General features: G+C 43.8%; 1 protein-coding gene across 3 annotated transcripts in view; it reads right to left on the bottom strand.

Annotated features, from left to right (window-relative positions):
- mmp23bb (matrix metallopeptidase 23bb) overlaps positions 1 to 17250 on the bottom strand; it is a 48728-nt gene extending 31478 nt beyond the window's left edge. Inside the window, exons 1-3 of one of the 3 annotated variants that reach the window (XM_084019995.1) lie at positions 17106 to 17250; positions 16918 to 17013; positions 15608 to 15714 (exon numbers count right to left, since the gene is read on the bottom strand). In XM_084019995.1, the coding sequence (XP_083876121.1) occupies positions 15608 to 15714; positions 16918 to 16998 (188 nt within the window). In that variant the 5' untranslated portion in view covers positions 16999 to 17013; positions 17106 to 17250. Of the gene's footprint in view, positions 1 to 4604; positions 4927 to 15607; positions 15715 to 16917 lie in introns of those variants that run through there. The other 2 variants (XM_084019996.1, XM_084019997.1) reach the window with 2 other exon arrangements.
- Positions 17251 to 19861: the final 2611 nt, after the last annotated feature.

Raw genomic sequence — 19861 nt, 5'->3', positions numbered from 1 at the left:
CTCCGGCCCACGGCTGCGCCTAGAAATCCTGTCCATAAAAATAATGAACAGGACCGGTGACAAAGGGCAGCCCTGCCGGAGTCCAACATGCACCTGGAACAGGTCTGACTTACTGCCGGCAATGCGAACCAAGCTCCTGCCCCGGTCATACAGGGACCGAACAGCCCTTAGCAGAGGGCCCCCGACCCCGTACTCCCAAAGTACCTCCCACAGAATATCACGAGGGACACGGTCGAATGCCTTCTCCAAGTCCACAAAACACATGTGGACTGGTTGGGCAAACTCCCATGAACCCTCGAGCACCCTGCGGAGGGTATAGAGCTGGTCCAGTGTTCCACGGCCAGGACGAAAACCGCATTGTTCCTCCTGAATCCGAGTGTATTAGTGTTGTTGTTTATGATATTGGAGAAGTATGTTTCTCTCGCACTTTTTAAGACTAAATTGTAGGCCCGGAGGCTCTCTTTATAGATGTCATGGTGAATATGAAGTTTAGTACTCCGCCAGATTCGTTCAGCCTTCCTGCACTCTCTTCTCTGGGCTGTCACAACAGCAGCTTTTCTCCAGGGTGCCTTTTGCTTACCAGAAATTGTTTTAACCGTAGCAGGTGCAATGACATCTATGACATTCAGAATTTTGGAATTAAAGATGTTTACAAGATCATCAGCATGACATGGGTTTAGAGGTGGTAACGAGGAAATGGCCAAGAGTACATTGGCATGTTCATTGATGTACCGCTTTTTGACCTTATTTGATTCTGTTTGTGTGTCAGGAATGAAAGAAATATTAAAGAAAACACAGAAGTGATCAGACAATGAAGGATCAGTCACAAAAACATCAGAAACATGGAGACCTTTTGTGATAATCAGGTCCAGGGTGTGTCCCTGGTGTGCCTCTTTCACATGTTGAGAAAGGTCAAATGTGTCTAGAATATTAAAAAGTTATTTTGCACCCTTGTCATTCAAATCATCAATATGAAAATTAAAGTCACCAGTTATAACTAGGCAGTCAAAATCAGTGGAGATGCTAGACAATAATTCAGTAAAATCATCGAAAAAATTTGACGAATATTTAGGTGGCCTGTAAATAATTAACAGGAGAACTCTGGGAGAGCATTTCAACACAGCACAAAGATATTCGAATGATGGAAAAACACCAAGGGACATCTGTTTCCCCTGAAATGTATTTTTAAATATAGCAGCAACCCCTCCACCTCTTTTCCCAGATCTACAAACATCAATAAAATTATAGTTGGGGGGTGCTGTCTCGATCAGAATGCTTGCACTGTTATTTTGTTCTAGCCATGTTTCAGTTAAAAACATAAAATCAAGTTTAGAAGTGGTAATAAAATCATTGACTAAAAATGATTTGTTATTAAGAGACCTTACATTTAGCAGACCCATCCTGATGGTGTTATTGACAGGCTTTGAGGTTGACTTTGATTTTCAGAGAACAGGAATGAGATTGTTTAGGTTAGCAGTGTGTTCAAGTTTCCCAATGTTTACTCTCTTAGTAGTCACAACAGGAATGCAGAAGGTGCCATGTTTTGATGTAGGCGACCTTGGGTCCAGCTGATAATGCGGTCTACTGCTGAACCCTTTTCTGTCTCAGTAATATTCAGGGCTGCTGTCAGGGTGGGGAGGGGGTGGCCAAAAGGGAAGAGGTGGCCATAAGGGAAGAGTTTTGGAGGAGGGGGTCTTGGATTTTAGTGACTTAGTTGCAGCTTTGGAAGAGGGGGTCTTGAGTTTTGGTGACTTAGTTGCAGCTTTGGAAGAGGGGGTCTTGGATTTTGGTGACTTCGTTGCAGCTTTGGAAGAGGGGGTCTTGAGTTTTGGTGACTTAGTTGCAGCCTTGGGAGAGGGGGTCTGAGTAGGGCGGGGGGTAGGTGGGGGTAGCTCCTGGAATTCCAAGGGGGAGGAGGGGAGAGAAAGGTTTATTGGAGGGAGGGAGAATGACGAAGACCTGGATTGGGATTTGGGAGGGGTGGGGGAGGGATCCACATTCAGTCCTCCTTCGACGTTGTTGATAATCTGAGAAGGGCGGGGGGTAGGTGGGGGTAGCTCTTGGAACTCCAAGGGGGAGGAGGGGAGAGAAAGGTTTATTGGAGGGAGGGAGAATGATGAAGACCTGGATGGAGATTTGGGGGGGGTGGGGGAGGGATCCACATTCAGTCCTCCTTCGACGTTTCTGATAATCTGTGTTTCGTCTTCCCTCTTTGTTGGTTCCTCTCGTCTCTTGTCCTTGGCGACAGATGGATGACGCAGGCAGTAAGACATGTTGGTGATGAATAGCTTTGCTCCCAGCTTATTTAGGCAAAGTCCGTTTGTCTTAAAAAGAAAAGAAAAAAAGAAAAAGCGGAAATTGTCAATAAAATGCATTGGGCGAGCAAGAGATGCAGTTGAGAGCCATTTGTTGAGCCAGAACAGTCTACTGAATGTCTCCGCTCCTCTCCCGGTCGGGGGCAGAGGGCCACTGATGAAAACCTCAGCATTCACAGAGCTGACTGTTTCAAAGAGTTTGTTGAAGTCCTCTCTCAACTCTGTTGATTGTTGTTTTTCAATGTCATTAAATCCAATGTGCAGAATGATATTTTTCACAGTTGGGTGTGCAGCCACAATTTTCTTTTTTCCAAATCAGACACCGTATCCTTCGGAAAGCAGAGTACTTTGATGTTATTACTGCTTTTCATATCTTTTACAGAAAAGTCACCCACAATCAGATTTTCATGCCCTGTCATTAGCTTTCTCTGTGGCTTTAAGTTAGCAGGTCTTACCCTGCTGCGTGGTGGTGGGGGGTTATCCAGGCAGTCAGAGGGGGATCCATGGTCCTGCAGCAGTGGGGCAAACCTGTTCTTTAGTTGAACAGTTGTTTGCTGGGGAGGTTTCTTGGTAGCTCTCCTCTTCCCAGCTGTCCACTGCTGTGTCCTACGAGGCAGTGGGGTTGAGGAGGCACTGTGCCTGGATGGAGATGGTAACACAGGCCAGCCGGTCAGATCACAGATATCGGGGCGCTGGGTCCTGCCAGATATCCGTTCTCACATGTCACGGGGAAATGGTCTTCTCTTTGGCTTCGCACCAAGTGTGTTCCAGGGAGGATTATCGCTGGTAGATTTATTACCGTGTACAGGATCCTCCCGTTTCTTCATAGCTTCATTATTGCTACTTAGCTGGGTTCTAGCATGCTCCTGTCCACTGTTTTGAGTCAGTGCTAGAGTGGTGTTGTTCCCACAAAGTCCATTCACTTCTACATTTACTTCTAACCGATTCATTTTTGTTTCCAGCAGTAAAATCTTCTGTAGGAGTTTATGGTAATCTTCCGTAGAGAAGGGAGGCATCTTCTGCTAATTACCTTTAGCAGGCTCAGGCTTATCTTGTTTGGTAGGCCTCCTCGCGTAGCGTTTGAGGAAGTTGTAAAAATATTGAAAAATGCCCGTTTTATCTCAAAGAAAATATAATCCCACTGGTTTTGTAAATATCCAGGAGCTGCTGCTCTTTGTTTCTTATTGAGGAGAAGCAGATAGCAAAAAATAGCAGAAAATCGCAGGCAGGGGTGAGAGCAAAGAGGAAAAGCGTCTGCACTGTAGCAAAGCCGGAAGCAAGAAAAAAGCAGGTTCCAGACAATAAGAACACTTATAAAAAAACAAGACGAGATGATGCCATTACCTTATTATCATTCATTAAAAACAGGTTAAAATGTAGACACAGTTTGTTAAAATGTTTCAGGATGCACTGGGATAGAGGTCTCCAGAGTGTCCCTTGGCCCAGCCAACATCCTCTGGAGGAACTGGAGGCAGAAGGCAGTGCCCCTGCTGCCCGTTTACCAACACAATAACATCATCTTCACAATCATCAGAATAGACCAACAAAAAAACATACACATACACATGAATGTGAATGACTGCTGTATGTTTAAGGTGGTGGTCGGAGGGGCCGTAGGCGCAGAATGGCAGCCCCGCTTCCTTCAGCTGTGGCTACTATCGTAGTTTTCTACCACCTGTGAATGAATGGAACCTGGGACCCTGTCAGAGCGCTTTGAGTGTCTTAAAAGGCTCCATACAAATCCAATCATCCATTTTTATTAAATCCATTATTATTTTTATTATTATGGACCAAGATTTCTGCCTTCAAGCCTATTAAGGCCGTTTTTTTCTCGCCACTGTCGCTGTAATGCTTGCTCCTGGGTGATGTTGGGACTTGAGTGTGTTCTAGTCCTGCTCAATATGTAAAGTGTCCTGAGATAACTTCTGTTGTGATATGACACTATAAATCAAATTGAATTTAAATTAATTGAATAGAACTGTAAAAAGGACATTCCGTGGAAGTCAGGGACAGTGCCTAAGGAGTGTCAGACTTGGGTGGTAGACCCCCTGTTCAAAAAGGGGGACCAGAGAGTGTGTACCAACTACAGGGGTATCACACCACACAGCCTCCCTGGTAAAGTCTACTCCAGGGTGCTGGGAAGGAGGGTTCAGCCGATTGTCAAACCTCTAGGCCATAATGGCGGAAAGGCGAGTAAAAATATACCGCAAACCGCACCATTTATACTTTGCTTCGTGGCGTAATGCCGCAACGGTGGGTGCGTTTACAAAGGAATGAGACGTCACATACCCGGTCACGCTGCCTGTGTGATGTCCTGGCCATGGAACAATGGACCAGCTCTTAACATTTGCGACGAAGCTGGAGGGGACCTGGGTATATTCCCATCCAGTCTTCATGTGTTTTGTGGACTTGGAGAAGGAGTATGAGGTGTGCGGAGGATGGGAGTATGGGGGGGTCACTTCTTAGGGCCATCCAATCTCTGCACTCCCAAAGCGAAAGCTGTGTTTGGGTACTAGTCAAACAATTCAAACCTGTGTCCAGTGGGGGTTGGCCTCCACCAAGGCTGCACTTTTTCACCAATCCTGTTCGTAATATTCATGGACAGGATATTGATGCTTCGTCAGGGACGGAAGTTTGGTGTGCTGCGGATCTCATCGCTGCTTTTTGCAGATGATGTGGTCCTGCTGACATCATCGGTCTGTGATATCCAGCACTCACTGGACCGGTTTGCAGCTGAATGTGAAGCGGCCAGGATGAGGATCAGCACCTCTTAATCGGAAGCCATGGTTCTCAGCAGGAAAACGATGGACTGCCTGCTCCAGGTAGAGAATGAGTCCTTACCCCAAGTGAAGGGGTTCAAGGCCCTCGGGGTCTTGTTCGTGAGTAAGAGGACAATGGAATGTGAGACTGGCCTGACTGGTGGCCTCCCATGGTCCGGAGTTTGGTTCTGGGGTGATGGAGGAGGTTGCCATTTTACGAGCGGAGGTTTTGGATGGATATTTACTGGGTGAGGAGTTCTTTGAGATAGAGTGGAGCATTGCCATGGATGGACTGGTGGGTGAGGAGAGCGATTTTGCAGTGGATCTGGAGAAGATGGGGAGCCAGTGAAGGGCATGAAGGATGGGGGTTATGTGTTCATATTTACACACTCCATCAGGATCCTAGCACTACTGTTCTGTATCCGTTGGCGTTTCTGCAGGCTCTTGCTAGGGATGCCGATGAAAAGTGCGTTGCAATAATTGAGCCTGGAGGACACAAAGGCATGAACGAGTTTTGTGGTATTGGAAACTCTAAGCAACTCCACAATAAACCATCTTACGTCCCCCCTCAAAACTGCCGTCATCAAACCCCTTCTCAAAAAAAAAACACTTTAGACCCAGAAGTCCCTGCAAACTGCAGGGTCATATCACACCTCCCATTCCTTTCCAAAGTACTGAAAACAGCAGTTGCCGCTCAGCTCCAGGACCATCTTCAACAACACAACCTCGACAAGTCTCAATCAGGCTTCCGCTCCGCCCACAGCACAGAAACAGCTTTGGTCAGAATCACAAATGACCTTCTGATTGCAGCCAATGCTGGCTCTCCTTCACTTCTCATCCTCCTAGACCTAACACTTTGACACTGTCGACCACCACATACTCCTCAACAGCCTCCACTGCAATATAGGACTAACACACTTTGCTTTGGACTGGTTCACATCCTACCTTTCTGGAAGGACCAAATACATCAACTTGGGGGAAGCCCAAATCCAACACACATGCTGTCACATGGTGTCCCTCAAGGGTCCAATACTATTCATCCTGTACATGCTCCCCCTTGGATGCATCATCAGCCCGCATGGAATCTCTTTCCATTGCAACCTCAGAACAAACCCCACCCCCTCTGCTGCCCTGCCTTCATCTTCGTCCCCACCATCCATGAGTAAGAACTTTCCACCTCAGTTTTGCTCCAAAACTGAAGCAATTCTTGTCGGCATCCCACATCAGGTCTAGTCATCCCAAATAACCACAATCATCTTTTCCGGAAAAGACATCCCCCTCTCATCAACAGTTACCAACCTGGGTATGAGACTGGACCCTCACCTTTGAAACCCATATCAAACATCTTTGCAAATCATCCTTTTTTCACCTCAAGAACATCGCCAAACTCCGTCCCACACTCACCCATTCCATACCACAAAACTCGTCCATGCCTTTGTCTCCTCCAGGCTCTATTACTGCAACGCACTTCTCATTGGGATCCCTAGCAAGAGCCTGCAGAAACGCCAACACATACAGAACAGTAGTGGTAGGATCCTGATGAGAGTGCGTAAATACGAACATATAACCCCCATCCTTCATGCCCTTCAGAGGCTCCCCAACTCCTCCTACAAAATCGCTCCCCTCACCCACCAGTCCATCCATGGCAGTGCTCCACTCTACCTCAAAAAACTTCTCCACTGGTCCTGTCTCACTGTCTCCCCTCGAGCCGTAAGATACCGGTCCTGTCTCACTGTCTCCCCTCGAGCCGTAAGATACCAGTCCTGTCTTACTGTTTCCCCTCGCTGTTTCCCCATGCGCCATAAGATACCGGTACTGTCTCACTGTCTCCACTTGCTCCATAAGTACCGGTCCTGTCTCACACCAGTGTCACGAACTGGGCGGTCCAGTCGGGCATAGTTTTAAGAACCGAGCGGTCCAGTCGGGTGTAGTTTTAAGAACCGGTCGTTTGGTCCAGTCTCCAGTTCTCCGTGGGCCGACATGTCGGAGCCTTTACTGTTGGAGCGTCGTCATTCAGAATTGTTAAAAAAGCATCAGAAACACAACCGGTACCGGGACATCTGCATGGTGGGCCGAGCAGCCCCCCTTCCCTCCCTGCAGCATCTCAGCGTCAAACAGCCACAAACCGGAGCAGTGAGGAGTCAGACATGATAGTAACATTTAACAGTGCTTATAATATCACCAAAGACGAGCATTTTAAGTTTATTTTTAAACAATTTAGATCATTTTGATTTCTTGTTTGTGTTGAGATTTAAATAACGAAAAATCCTCATTTATCTTGAGCTTTTTTTCCTCCTTTCTTTTTTTCTTATCTTTATTCCCATTTATAGTCATTGACCGAATGTGTTAAGAAATTAACAGTGTATATGGGAACTATATACAATGTTCATTTTTATCCTTGATTACAAAAAGATTCGATAGCTGCAGCCCTAATCACAATATTCACAGGTGAGTTGCACCACCACGAGGTGCCTATAGGTTTGTTCACTGACACACACACAACACCTAAGGCACCACGCGGCCTATAGGGTCAGTGAACAAAGAGAAAGAAGAAGAAAGCAGGGGGGAAACCTGGCTGCCGTGTAAAATACAACAGCTGTCCTTTATCACGTAGAAGCCCAGGCCGTTTAACTACCTCACAGTGATGGTGAGAAACTAACACATACTGTATAACATATGAGCAGCAACACCACCGACTGAGGTAATCTCAACATTAAGCGGGACTCTGAGGTCAAAAATTGTTTAATGGGTTAAACACTTTATAAGCAGCAAAAACAAAATTGAGGTAGTCTTAACAGCGGTTAGCAGGAACCAATGTTCACAAAACCGGTTCAGGGTCAGACACATTTAATACAGTGTTGTGTGGAAAGCCCATTGATGCGTCTGGCGGAGTTTCCTCAGTCTTGGGAAATAACAGGGCCATTATCTCGCCCATCCACGGATGAATGGCAGCTGGTCTTTGTGCAGCAGAGAAGAACATGCAGCGGGAGTCAACTTAGATGAAAGAAAGCAAGTCATGGAAGTTATCCTTCTATTTTGTAAAGAATGGTGGGCTGTATCTTCCTGCTAGAATAAGATCACTGGTTGTCCAGTTCTTCAGGTTTTGTAGGTCTCCCTTCCTTGGCAACAGGGTGATGACAGCCCTCCAGCAAGTACCTCAAGCAGGTCCTGTACTATGAGGGACCATTTTGGAAGCCCTCCATTCAGCTCCTCCACAATGGTCTAAAAATAAAAGGCACGTCCCACAGGCGAAAGACTGCCTCTCACTATTTCAATGGTACAGAATTTGGTGTCAAGCCTAAAGCAAGGTTGTTACATTGACACTATGCTGGAAGCTGTTCTGTTAATGGCATTCCAGGGGTCTCTCAGATGCACTGAATACACAACCAGATCACTTTCATTAAAACCCCAGCATGACCTCACCTTCTTTGATAAGGAGAGCACATGTATACTTTATAGGGATGCAAACAATTAATCGATTATCGATTAATTGTCGATAAGAAATTACTCGATTAAAATAAATTAATTGCAATTAATTGCGTTTTGAACACGTAATTCCCCGCCAGTCCACGTGAGGGCGCTCTTGACGGCAGGCGTACTTGACGCACATGCGCGAACACAAGCGAAGCAGGGCTCTGACGACAACAACAAGACAAACGGGAAGTGGTGTTTCCCACACATTATGGCGCACCGCCATTGTCTAATTTCGGCCGCCATAGTCTCGATGTTCGCCCAAAATTATTTCATCAAAGCAAATGGACTTAACTAGCGGCTCTAATGATAGGCCTAAACAGGAGGGCAGCAGCGCGTATTATAAGGGGGAATCCTCGCGGCTGGTTTGGCTCATCAACATTCTGTTTTCCCCCGTCGCCATGGCGAGGCGTCCCCCGCGCCGACCCCCCCTCAGCTGGCGAGTGTGACGGCGCGTATAGCCCCGTTCACATACGTCGCTACTCGCCTGTCACTCGCTTTCTAGCTGAATTATAATCGCTGGCAAAAAAAATTATAACTGCCGCCGACATCTAGTTCAAGCGGCAAATCTCTGTGGAACTCTCTGTTTGACGTCAACTGTCAATCATCTCTATTCTACATTCCGATTGGTACTCGCTTCACTCGCATCGCAGAAAGTTATTTTATCTCCGTCCTCGCCCACATCGCATCGCCTGTCCTGGCCACATTACTCTAGAACACAGCTGTCGCTCAGAGATGGGCGAGTGGCGACGTATGTGAACGAGGTCAAAACCAAAACACCAAGGAAGGTTGAGGAATATTCACCCACTTATATTATTAATAATAATAATAATAATAATAGTCATAATAAACTAATAGTTTAAAGGCTCAGCACTGTGTTTTAGTCATTTTTGTTTTCATCTTTTCTTGAATGCTTAAACTCCTCAACCCCATTTAGTATGTCAACATTTGTATCAGAACCAGCAGTTCGTAAGAAATTGGTCAGGAAATGATGTCATATTTTGGTTCTAAAAATTCCCCAAATTATAAGTGGTAGACAATGGATGGATGGATGGAAATTCCCCAAATTGATGCATTAAAATGAAATTGTTCAAAATATGATTTGTGTTTTTCTTTATATCATAAGGAAGATAGCATTTTATGTTAAGTACACAGTAGATAGAACCTATTCAGAGGGAAATTCAGCTTCTCAGAAGAATTGCCGCTTATCAATTAATCGATCATCGATCGATAAGATGAAACAACTATCGATTAATGAATTACTCGATAATTTGCATCCCTAATACTTTATTCCTAAAAAATACTCAAAGATTGACAGAACATGGCATGGCTATCCAATTATCATTGCTAAGGATATTGCTTTCTGTTCCTTTTCTTCCATGATCAATTCCTGAATCATCGCTCCTCAACCCATCGGTTGACTCCCCTCTTCATCACAGATGATTGAAAACCCAGTGACGAGATCCTGGTCTCCTGACAGCCACAATAGCAGCCCTCCATATGCCTTACTCATAAATCCCTGGGTCGCTGGTCATCTGCTTTCTATTGCTATGTCAGACTCCATAAGAAAGAGAGAGAGAGAGAGACAGAAAGGGGTGCAGTCAGAGGGACAGACAGACAGACAGAGGGAGTGAGAGAGACGGGCTAACAAATTGTAGAAACACAGAGACAGACAGAGAAAAAGGCAGACACGCAAAGAGACAGACAGAGAGAGACAGAGAGAGAAAGGCAGTGAGACAGACAAAGAAACAGACAGACAGAGAAACAAACAGGGAAAGAGATAGAGAGACAGACATACAGAGAGAGAGACAGACAGATGGAGAAAGAGAGGAAGACAGAAAGACAAAGAAACAGACAGATGGGCAGAGGGAGAGAGAGAGACACGCAGAGAGAGGGACAGAGATAGACAGACAGACAGAGTGACAAAGACAGAAATACGGACAGACAGACAGCGAGAGAGAGAGAGAGAGAGACAGAGAGACAAATAGGAACCTGAATTCCACAACATGAACAAAAGCATGCGTTTCAGAAGGTGAAAACTAAGCCCAACCTTCGTGCAATAATTGACTCAGAATTAGGGATGCAAACAATTAATCGATTATCGATTAATTGTCGATAAGAAATTACTCGATTAAAATAAATTAATTGCAATTAATTGCGTTTTGAACACGTAATTCCCCGCCAGTCCGCGTGAGGGCGCGCTTGACGCCAGACGTACTTGACGGACATGCTTGAACAAAAGCGAAGCAGGGCTCTGACGACAACAACAAGACAAAACGAGAAGCGGGAGCAGTGTTTCCCACACGACATCACTATGGCGCACCGCCGTAGTCTAATTTAGGCCGCCATAGTCTCGATGTTCGCCCAAAATTAAAGGCAAATGGACTTAACTAAATGGACTTAACTAGCGGCTCTAATGATAGGCCTAAACAGGAGGGCAGCAGCGCTTATTGTAAGGGGAATCCTCGCGGCTGGTTAGGCTCATCAACGTTCTGTTTTCCCCCGTTGCCATGGCAAGGCTTCCCCGGCGCCGATCCCCCCCCCCCTCAGCTGGCGAGTTTGACGGCGCGTATAGCCCCGTTCACATACGTCGCTACTCGCCCATCACTCGCTTTCTCGCTGAATTCTACTCACTGGCAAAAAAAATAAATCACTGCCGCCGACGGCTAGTTCAAGCCGCAAATCTCTGTGGAACTATCTGTTGACGGCAACTGTCAATCATCTCTATTCTACATTCTGATTGGTACTCGCTTCACTCGCATCGCAGAAAGTTAAAGTTATTTTATCTCCGTCCCCGCCCACATCGCATCGCCTGTCCTGGCCACGTTCCGCTAGAACACATTCACATTCCATTGACAGCTGTCGCTCAGAGATGGGCGAGTAGCGACGTATGTGAACGAGGCTTCAGTCAAAACCAAAACACCAAGGAAGGCTGAGGAATAGTCACCCACTTATATTAATAATAATAACAGTCATAATAAACTAATAGTATAAAGGCTCAGCACTGTGTTTTAGTCTCCTCAACCCCATTTATTATGTCAACATTTGGATCAGAACCAGCAGTTTGTAAGAAATTGGTCAGGAAACGATGTCATATTTTGGTTCTCAAAATTCACCAAATTATAAGCGGTAGACAATGGATGGATGGATGGAAATTCCCCAAATTGATGCATTAAAATGAAATTATTCAAAATATGATTTGCATTTTTCTTTATATCATAAGGAAGTTAGCATTTTATGTTATGTATGCAGTAGATAGAACCTATTCAGAGGGAAATTCAGCTTCTCAGAAGAATTGCCGCTTATCAATTAATCGATCATCGATCGATAAGATGAAACAACTATCGATTAATGAATTACTCGATAATTTGCATCCCTTCTCAGAATCCTTTGCAAAGACACTGCATGAAAAGTCGGATTTTCGTCCCTGTAAACGCCCGAAAATCTCCCTAATTTTCGGGAGTTAACGACAATTTACAGGCTGCGAACACCGCGTTCGTCTGTGCCGAAAATTGTCGGAAACGAACCACAGCGAAGGCTCTAATTAGCATATGAATAGCGGCGAAACCCCGCCTGGCCAGAGATGGCTTGAATATCCTCACTCAGGATTGGATGAAACCACTAGTTTTAGACAAGTATAATTGCTCGTGATTGGTTGGCAGATCTGGTCATTATAAATGTAAACCCCACCCCCGTTGGCAGATGTGTTACTATTGGTCACACTGGGTCTTTTAAACAAGAATAATCACTAGTGATTGGTTAGCAGATCTATCACTATATATATATACATATATATATATATATATATATATATATATATACACACACACATATATATATACATATGTTTATATATATATATGTATATTTATACATATATATACACGCATATATTTATTTTTATTTATTTATAAATATAAATATGAATGAATTTATTGAGGAAAGGAAAAATTGCCAGGAGGAAGTATTCAAAGAAAGAGCTTTATTGACAACACAACACACAACTGTACAAATTTGCCCACACAACAAACAAATGAACTGGCGACATTCTGTCCGAATTTGGTCAATTAGCCGCCTGCGGTGCGTGGCCCTGTACTTGGGAGTCTTCTCTAATCGCGACTGTAGAGTCGCACAGAGCTCGGTGAGCTCCTGGCTACGAGAGGATGGAGGTCGCACAATCCATCCAGACACCCCGCCAACGACGCCGTCCTCCTCATCAGACATCATGTCTGTGGTGGCGCACTTCCAACGGTCCACCTCATCGCCAGCAAGCACACTCCGTCTCGCTTCCAGCAGCTGTAAAACAATCAATAAAGACAATCAGTACTGCGCGATGCACTGCGCATGGACACAACACATCTATTAATGCACCTGAAAATAGGTTTAGGTAGGTTTGGTCACATTGACCAAAAACGGATCTAATAAATCTAATAAGTCTTACCCTCTTTCTCCTGGAACGACTCCGAGCTGACCTCTTCACAGCTTCCGCCTGCGATGTGAGATCAGGCTGTGTGTGTCTGAAGCTCCTGCGTACCGTTTCATAGAATGTCTTACAGGCAGCTGGAAAACAATTAAATGAGTGGTATGAATAAGAAAACTTAAGTCACAGTAAAATTAAAACAAGGAAGAAGAAAACAGTAAAAGTTACTTACACACAATGGCGTCACTATCAGCGTCATAGAAATCCGGACTTGCGGACAAAGCTCCGAGCAAGTAAGAGGTCACAGCTTCGTTATGAGGCGAGGTTCGTCTGTGAAAACAAAATGAACAGTTAAGATCGGTATCTACTGTTAACGCATCTATTTCCTTATACAGCAGAATGAAAGCATAGACAACAACAATAAAGTAACGTTCATTATCAATACGATTTAAAAGTCAGCTGGAAACATAAAAGTCATGTTACAGTATACTTACATGTGTACGCGGTTTGTGTCGGGCTCCTCGCCAGAATCACCGCAGTCGTCCGCCATTATCCAAAACTTGTGAAGTCAGACGAGCCGCAATGCATTTTGGGAAGTTGAGTAGATTTAGCAAGGTCCGCTGTACTCAGAAATTCTTGCCAATGCAGTATACATCCGGGCATTTCTCGAGTACACAAATTCACATACTATTGTATGTGAACGCACTACGTACTCAAATTTACGTCACAATTAAGTACGAGTAGGACGTTAGTATGGCATTTCGAACACAGCCGAGATCTATGATCTATGAACCCATCCTTGACCCTCTAGCAGAACTACGACCAGCCATTATAAAGCAGTTTATAGTTGTTAATGTTGTGTCAAAAGGTACTGCATTTAAACATGTTACTGCGCAAGTTTCCTGGCTTCATCCCCATCCGGACAGACATTTTTATGGAAAGCCAATAGAAGTTTGGAGCTTGCAGGGAACAGACACGTCATACCCAGCATAATTTCTGCCTGTTGAGCGCATTGCTGGGAGATGTGTGGTTAACACATCCACTGTGCATTTAAGCAAGACCAAAGAAAGGGTCACTGTAGTCATGCCACTATGCACAGTGGTTGAGCTCTAGGAGACTGTGATGTTGTTTGCATGAATGTACATTTTACCTTTGTGGCAAAGCCTGATTAAAAGTAATTGTTGAAGCAAATTGTTTTGTGTATCTTTGAATGAAGATGAAATTAAGTTATATCTTTGAATGAAGATGAAATTAAGTTATATCTTTGAATGAAGATGAAATGAAGTTAACACCTTTCAGAAAAATGTCACCTGTGGGAAAACTCCCCCTGCTATCCTGATTTGCATTTGTATAGCTCACAGCATTTTCATTTACATGTTAAAGCCTCCCCTAGAATTACGGGGAGGGGGGTCATGGGGGGACAACTGCGAAGCAAGGCCCACGTCAATTCCCGGCAATTTACGTCAGTTTTCGGTGTTTCCTGCAAATTGCCGTTTGCAGTCGTAAACCTGAACTTCCACGTCAATTTACAGGGCCGCTAACTGACGAAAATCCCACTTTTCATGCAGTGAGAACTGTGTACATTCTACGCTCCCTTTGAAACTCAGGTACGACACCAGCTTAGCTCAGGGATGTACCAGGTATGACGGGATCACAGCAAGGATGCTGGAGACCTGCACCCTGGAAGTCTTCATTCACTCTTCTTTGAATCTGACCAGACTGCTATCATACCCATCCCCAGGAAAATTGCTACGATATTTTCTGTACTCAAAAGACCCGATGAACTCACCTCCTACATCCTGCTGCCTCACGTCCATAATAATACAGCAGCTCCTGAGCCTCCCTCTTAAGGCTAAAATGGGTGCCATGGATGCTGTAGTCTTCATGCTGCACCTCCTCCACCTACACTTGGACTCCCCAAGGATCCTCTTTGTTGACTTTAATACCATCTAAAAGCATCCAACATACAAAAAAGCAACCGCCAAAGACTATGAGCTGTCTGTAAACTTAAAGGGCTCAATGTTGCCCCTCATCTTCTCCTGTTGTTGGATCAATTATTCAGCCCATTCTTAGTAACTAACCGGATCAAACTCACAACACCACTGCCAGTGGCTAAACAAAGTCCACCGCACACATTGCAAACTCAACATAACATGAAATTATGCACTGACCTCACCACCACCTCACCCTACCGCCTCCATCACCACGTACAGAGCTCTGAGGTCCAGAAGGGCTACCATTGTAAAAAGCCCCCTGCCCCAACCCTCTACACAGTCCAGTCCCTGTACCTCCCATCCTTCCAGCAGTCCATCAGTTCCCCGTGTTCTGAGAGGAGCAGTGCCCCCACTGATGACCTCAGAGAGATACAACACCTGTCACACCCGGTCTGACCTTTGACACAATGAGACCGTACTAAGACAAAACTAGAAAGGGACAGAATCAAATCACTACCTTAGACATTCTAGGTGGTTAAACCTTTTTACTTTTACTACTGGCTGATAAAACTTGACTACTTTGAACTCAGTAACATTTTGAATATAGTCTTAAAAGATTTTTCAGTATTATTTGATCACTGATCAATGTATATGGTGTTGATTATTATACATAATATATTGATATATTATGATATATATTATCATCACCTGTACGTGATGTTCTGGTGGGTCCACTTGTGTCCCAGAGGGTTGATGGCGTAGCGCCTGTTTCTGGTTCCTCTGAATGTCTCCATCATTCTGCTGCTGACGGACGTCTGAATAATACAACAAGCAGAATAATCAGCTTCTGTAGCCAGATATTTAACCAATCACCAAACTCCCTTCATAAAAATGTACATCATTATAATAATAATGATAATAATAATAATAATACATTTATGATGTTTAGTATACCTCTGACTGGGGGCCAGCAGCCAAGGGTCATGGGTAATGTAGTCTAACTGTGAGCCGAGCTCTCCGTGTCTCTACTAACCAGCCGTGAACAGAGAAGTTTGAGACGTGGCAGCAAACTGATTTAGGACAGATGTGAGACTCTTCGTCAGATATCTGTCACCCACATGTGAACCTCCTCTGAACCTGAACCAGGCTCATTCTGAGCCTCTGTCCCGCAGCTGGAGGAGTTCCTGTCTCTACATTTCCTGTTGGCATCTTGTCTGATTTCAAAATACGCACACAAAGACTACACCTTTCTGAAATTCTTAATACAAAGTTCTGTAATTAAAGAGTTATATTAGGTGCTGTATGTCTGACTGTAACTATCAATAACCGATTTTATCATTTAAAGTAACACATTGTGGACTTTATTAAAACGGATACTGAATATTGTTTTAGGTTTGGTGCTTCAAAAGGTTTTCTTGCAAATAAAAAACATGAAATACATAAACCAAATAATACAGAATTGAATGTGCTGAAGTGGAGAAACCATAGGAATGAAAATGTCATGATTAACTGTGGAGTAATATAATCTGATTAAAATACTGATGTAATCAGATTAAAATAACGGGTTAATCTGATTAAAACACTGAGTTCATTTGATTTAAATACAGAGATAATCTGAGGAAGACACAGAATTTATCTGACTAAAATACTGAGAATATATCGCAACTCATATCACATTAACGAACCTGATTCATCACTCAAAAATGATATAAAAAAAAACAACTGTAAACTTTATAAAGATTAAATATGACCGGATCAATAATTCAGAAAATCTCACCTAAAATCACTATTTTTACAAAAACTGACATGTGAGACCAACTTGAAATGAATATTAATTAATGAATGTCTCATTATTGTTGTTCATTGATTCAGTGATTATTTCTCTTATGACATGAACATAGTCCGTTTACTGGTACAGAAAAATCAGTGTTTTTTATTGATAAATGATTCAAACTATTAATTCATTCAAATAGTTTGACTGGTTAAACTGCTTTCATTGATAAACTCAGTTCACTGACCTGCGGCTGGAGAGCAGCTCCGCTCACCTTCATCACCACCATCACCATCATCATCATCTTTATCATCAGAGGGGGGTCCATGGTGTGAACTGGACTCTACACAGTCCGACACATCACCCGCTCGTCAATCAAGCAACCAAACAACTAATCAATCAATCAATCTGAAGAAGCGAAGGCAACGCGCTGACCCGGAGAACGAGACGAGGGACGAGTACAGCCAGCAGCGCGTCCGGATCCGAGCCGCATAAAGACAGTCCAGATGAGTTACTCCTGTCTCCGTATCCCGTCTCCAGGTCAGAGAAACCGGGTCGTGCTGGTTCCGGACGAGGTACGTCCTGCTCGGCTCTGGAACAAACTGAGGGAACTTCCCCGAGTGCGCTCGCTGCTGCAGTGAGTCTGATCCAGAGGGGTGGGGTCAGGTGTGTACGTGTGTGTGTGTGTGTGTGTGTGTGTGTGTGTGTCTATTTACACGAGACTATAAATGTTGAGTTTTTAACCCTTTCAGTTCAGATTCAGTCTGAACGACTTGACATTTATTTGAATGAGAAAGATATACATGTTATTTTTTATATTATAATTAAAATAAGAAAGTCTTGAATTTGCTTTGACTGGCTTATAAAACTTGCTGTATGTAAATGTATTGTAAGGAAGAAAGATTACTTTGCTTTAACTATTAAAATTAAAAATCTAAATGCCAACATCCATCCATCTATTATTAGTCGCAGCTCATCCTGTCTATCGCAAGTATTTAAAGTAATTATTATTTTCTGCAGTGTATGAGCTATGCTTTTCTGGAACTATGGATAAACAAATCTAAAACAGACCTGGTCCTCCTTGTAGCCTCTGGGGATCCTTGTGGTTCAGGGCCACAGGTAGGGCCACCCCCAGGTGTTTTCCCAACAACAGCAGTCCAGATGTGCAGCGTTTGTCTTGTCTGTCCTCGGAACATCTGTCCAAACAGCCTGCAGACACTGAAAACTCTGTTCTCACATGTTATATTAGAACGGAAGAAGCCTCTTGGATGAGAGGGGAAATGTCTGCGAAAACCTAAAGCAAGTCCAGTGAACTACAATTAAAGCTTTCCAAGGTTACCTTAAAGAGAAAACCTCCCGGCTGAGACATGAAAAGGGGCCGAAGTCTTCTTTGACGTTTTGGATTTCATTTAACAGGAGGGGAACGACACAGATGACTGACAACTTTGTTCAGATCATTTTATGTAACAAGTGCAACATTAAAGCCGTGGACTAGCAAGCTAGCAATATAATGTGCAGAGGTCTTCAACGTTTTTCAGGCCAAGAAGCCCTCATCCTATAGTGCCACGATGAAGCGACCCCCATTACATATCATATAAAATGATGTTGCTTATTAAACCAGGCCTCTAATAATGTGTAGTGCAGCTTATACTGCCATGTATAACGGTACTTTGTAATCATGTATGTATACAATGCTAAGCCAATTAAATAATTCGGGACAGTTCATATATTTACAGAATATATTTTAATTCAGTGATGGCATTTCTACATCACAATTTCACTTCATAACAGTGAATAAATAGGAAGATTTATATTTGCACAAGATAGGTTGTATTCATGCTAATGTGTATTTTTGGACATACTAACATTTTGGAAGAAATAGAGTTTGGGATCAAATCATCGGGGACCCCCTGCACTAACTCTGTGGACACTCTAGGGGGCACGGACCCCCTGTTGAAGATCTCTGAACTAGTGGCTAGCTGTCTAGTTAGCTAGCTTGCTAATTTGGTCTCCTGTACTCAGTTCCTTAGAACTCCGATCTCTGTAGGTTGACATAGGTTTGACAGGTCAAAACCCAAACTCCACTCCTTCCAGAGCTTAGAATTTTGCTTCCAAAGAAGTTTCTTCTTCTTCAGCCTCAGAATCTTCTGTTTCACCGGAGAACAGAAAACAGTAAAAACACAAATTGTCCAGGAGTCCACTGATGCCCTGATCCAGGTCTAGGAGGAGATCACCCAGGACACCATCCGCCAACTCATCAGGAGCAGCCCAGACGTTGTCGGCCCGAGTGTATACAGGCACGGGAGCCAGACACACTACTGAGTCACATTATGATGAAATTCATCAAAATCATCCTGTGATGAATGATGTAAATTTTCAAGTTTGATTTTCGGTGTGATTCTGAATCCAGCCCTAAATTGTGGGGGGGGGGGGGGGGGGGGGGGGGGGTTTGCACGCACAAACACAGACACACAGAATATTTGTTTTCAAACATCATCTATTCCTATTCAAATGCATCAGTAATCACTTACTGATTTGTAACATTTGTTTGGCCATATAAAAGACCAGACATTTGCAAATTATTCCAACTTTATGGATACTGATACTGTATATACATACACTGTTCCAGTCACAGAAGGAAACAAAAATTAATTCAGATTTTCCTTTGTCTATTTTCTGTAAGTTCAGTAATAATTAGTTCTCCCGTTGTCTCTCTTAATATAAACATATTGATTAGTGCAGCTTTAAGCCATTTCTGCAGAGAGAAGTGCTGACCAACATTTATTCACAATAAAGGGATCATTGAATAGAGCACAATGATTGGCTGCACCCTCACCAGTGACACTGATTGGTTGTTTTGTTTATCAGGTCACCTTCAGTTTGACAAACTGCCTGCAGAAGCATTTTTCACAGGAAGTCATCATAAGCTGCATCTAAAGCAGCTCATTAAAGCTGCTTTTCGTCCTCAACAAGGTCTGAATGTTGGCAACTGAGGCACCTGGCAGACTCCCATCATGCACTGCAACAATGTTCGCTGCTCTCACACCGACTCTCAGATCGATGCTGAGATACAAACCTGAGACCACATCCAGAAACTCATCTGAGACCAAAACAGTGGATCAGTGTGCTCATAGAATATCTTTAATTGTCATTGCACAGGTACAACGAAATTGAGGTAGAAACTCTCACAT

Source organism: Eutrigla gurnardus (genome assembly GCF_963514095.1).
Source record: "Eutrigla gurnardus genome assembly, chromosome: 10".
Taxonomy (NCBI): domain Eukaryota; kingdom Metazoa; phylum Chordata; class Actinopteri; order Perciformes; family Triglidae; genus Eutrigla; species Eutrigla gurnardus.
The sequence above is the reverse complement of the archived record's forward strand: the minus strand, read 5'-3'. Positions and strand labels throughout refer to the sequence as shown.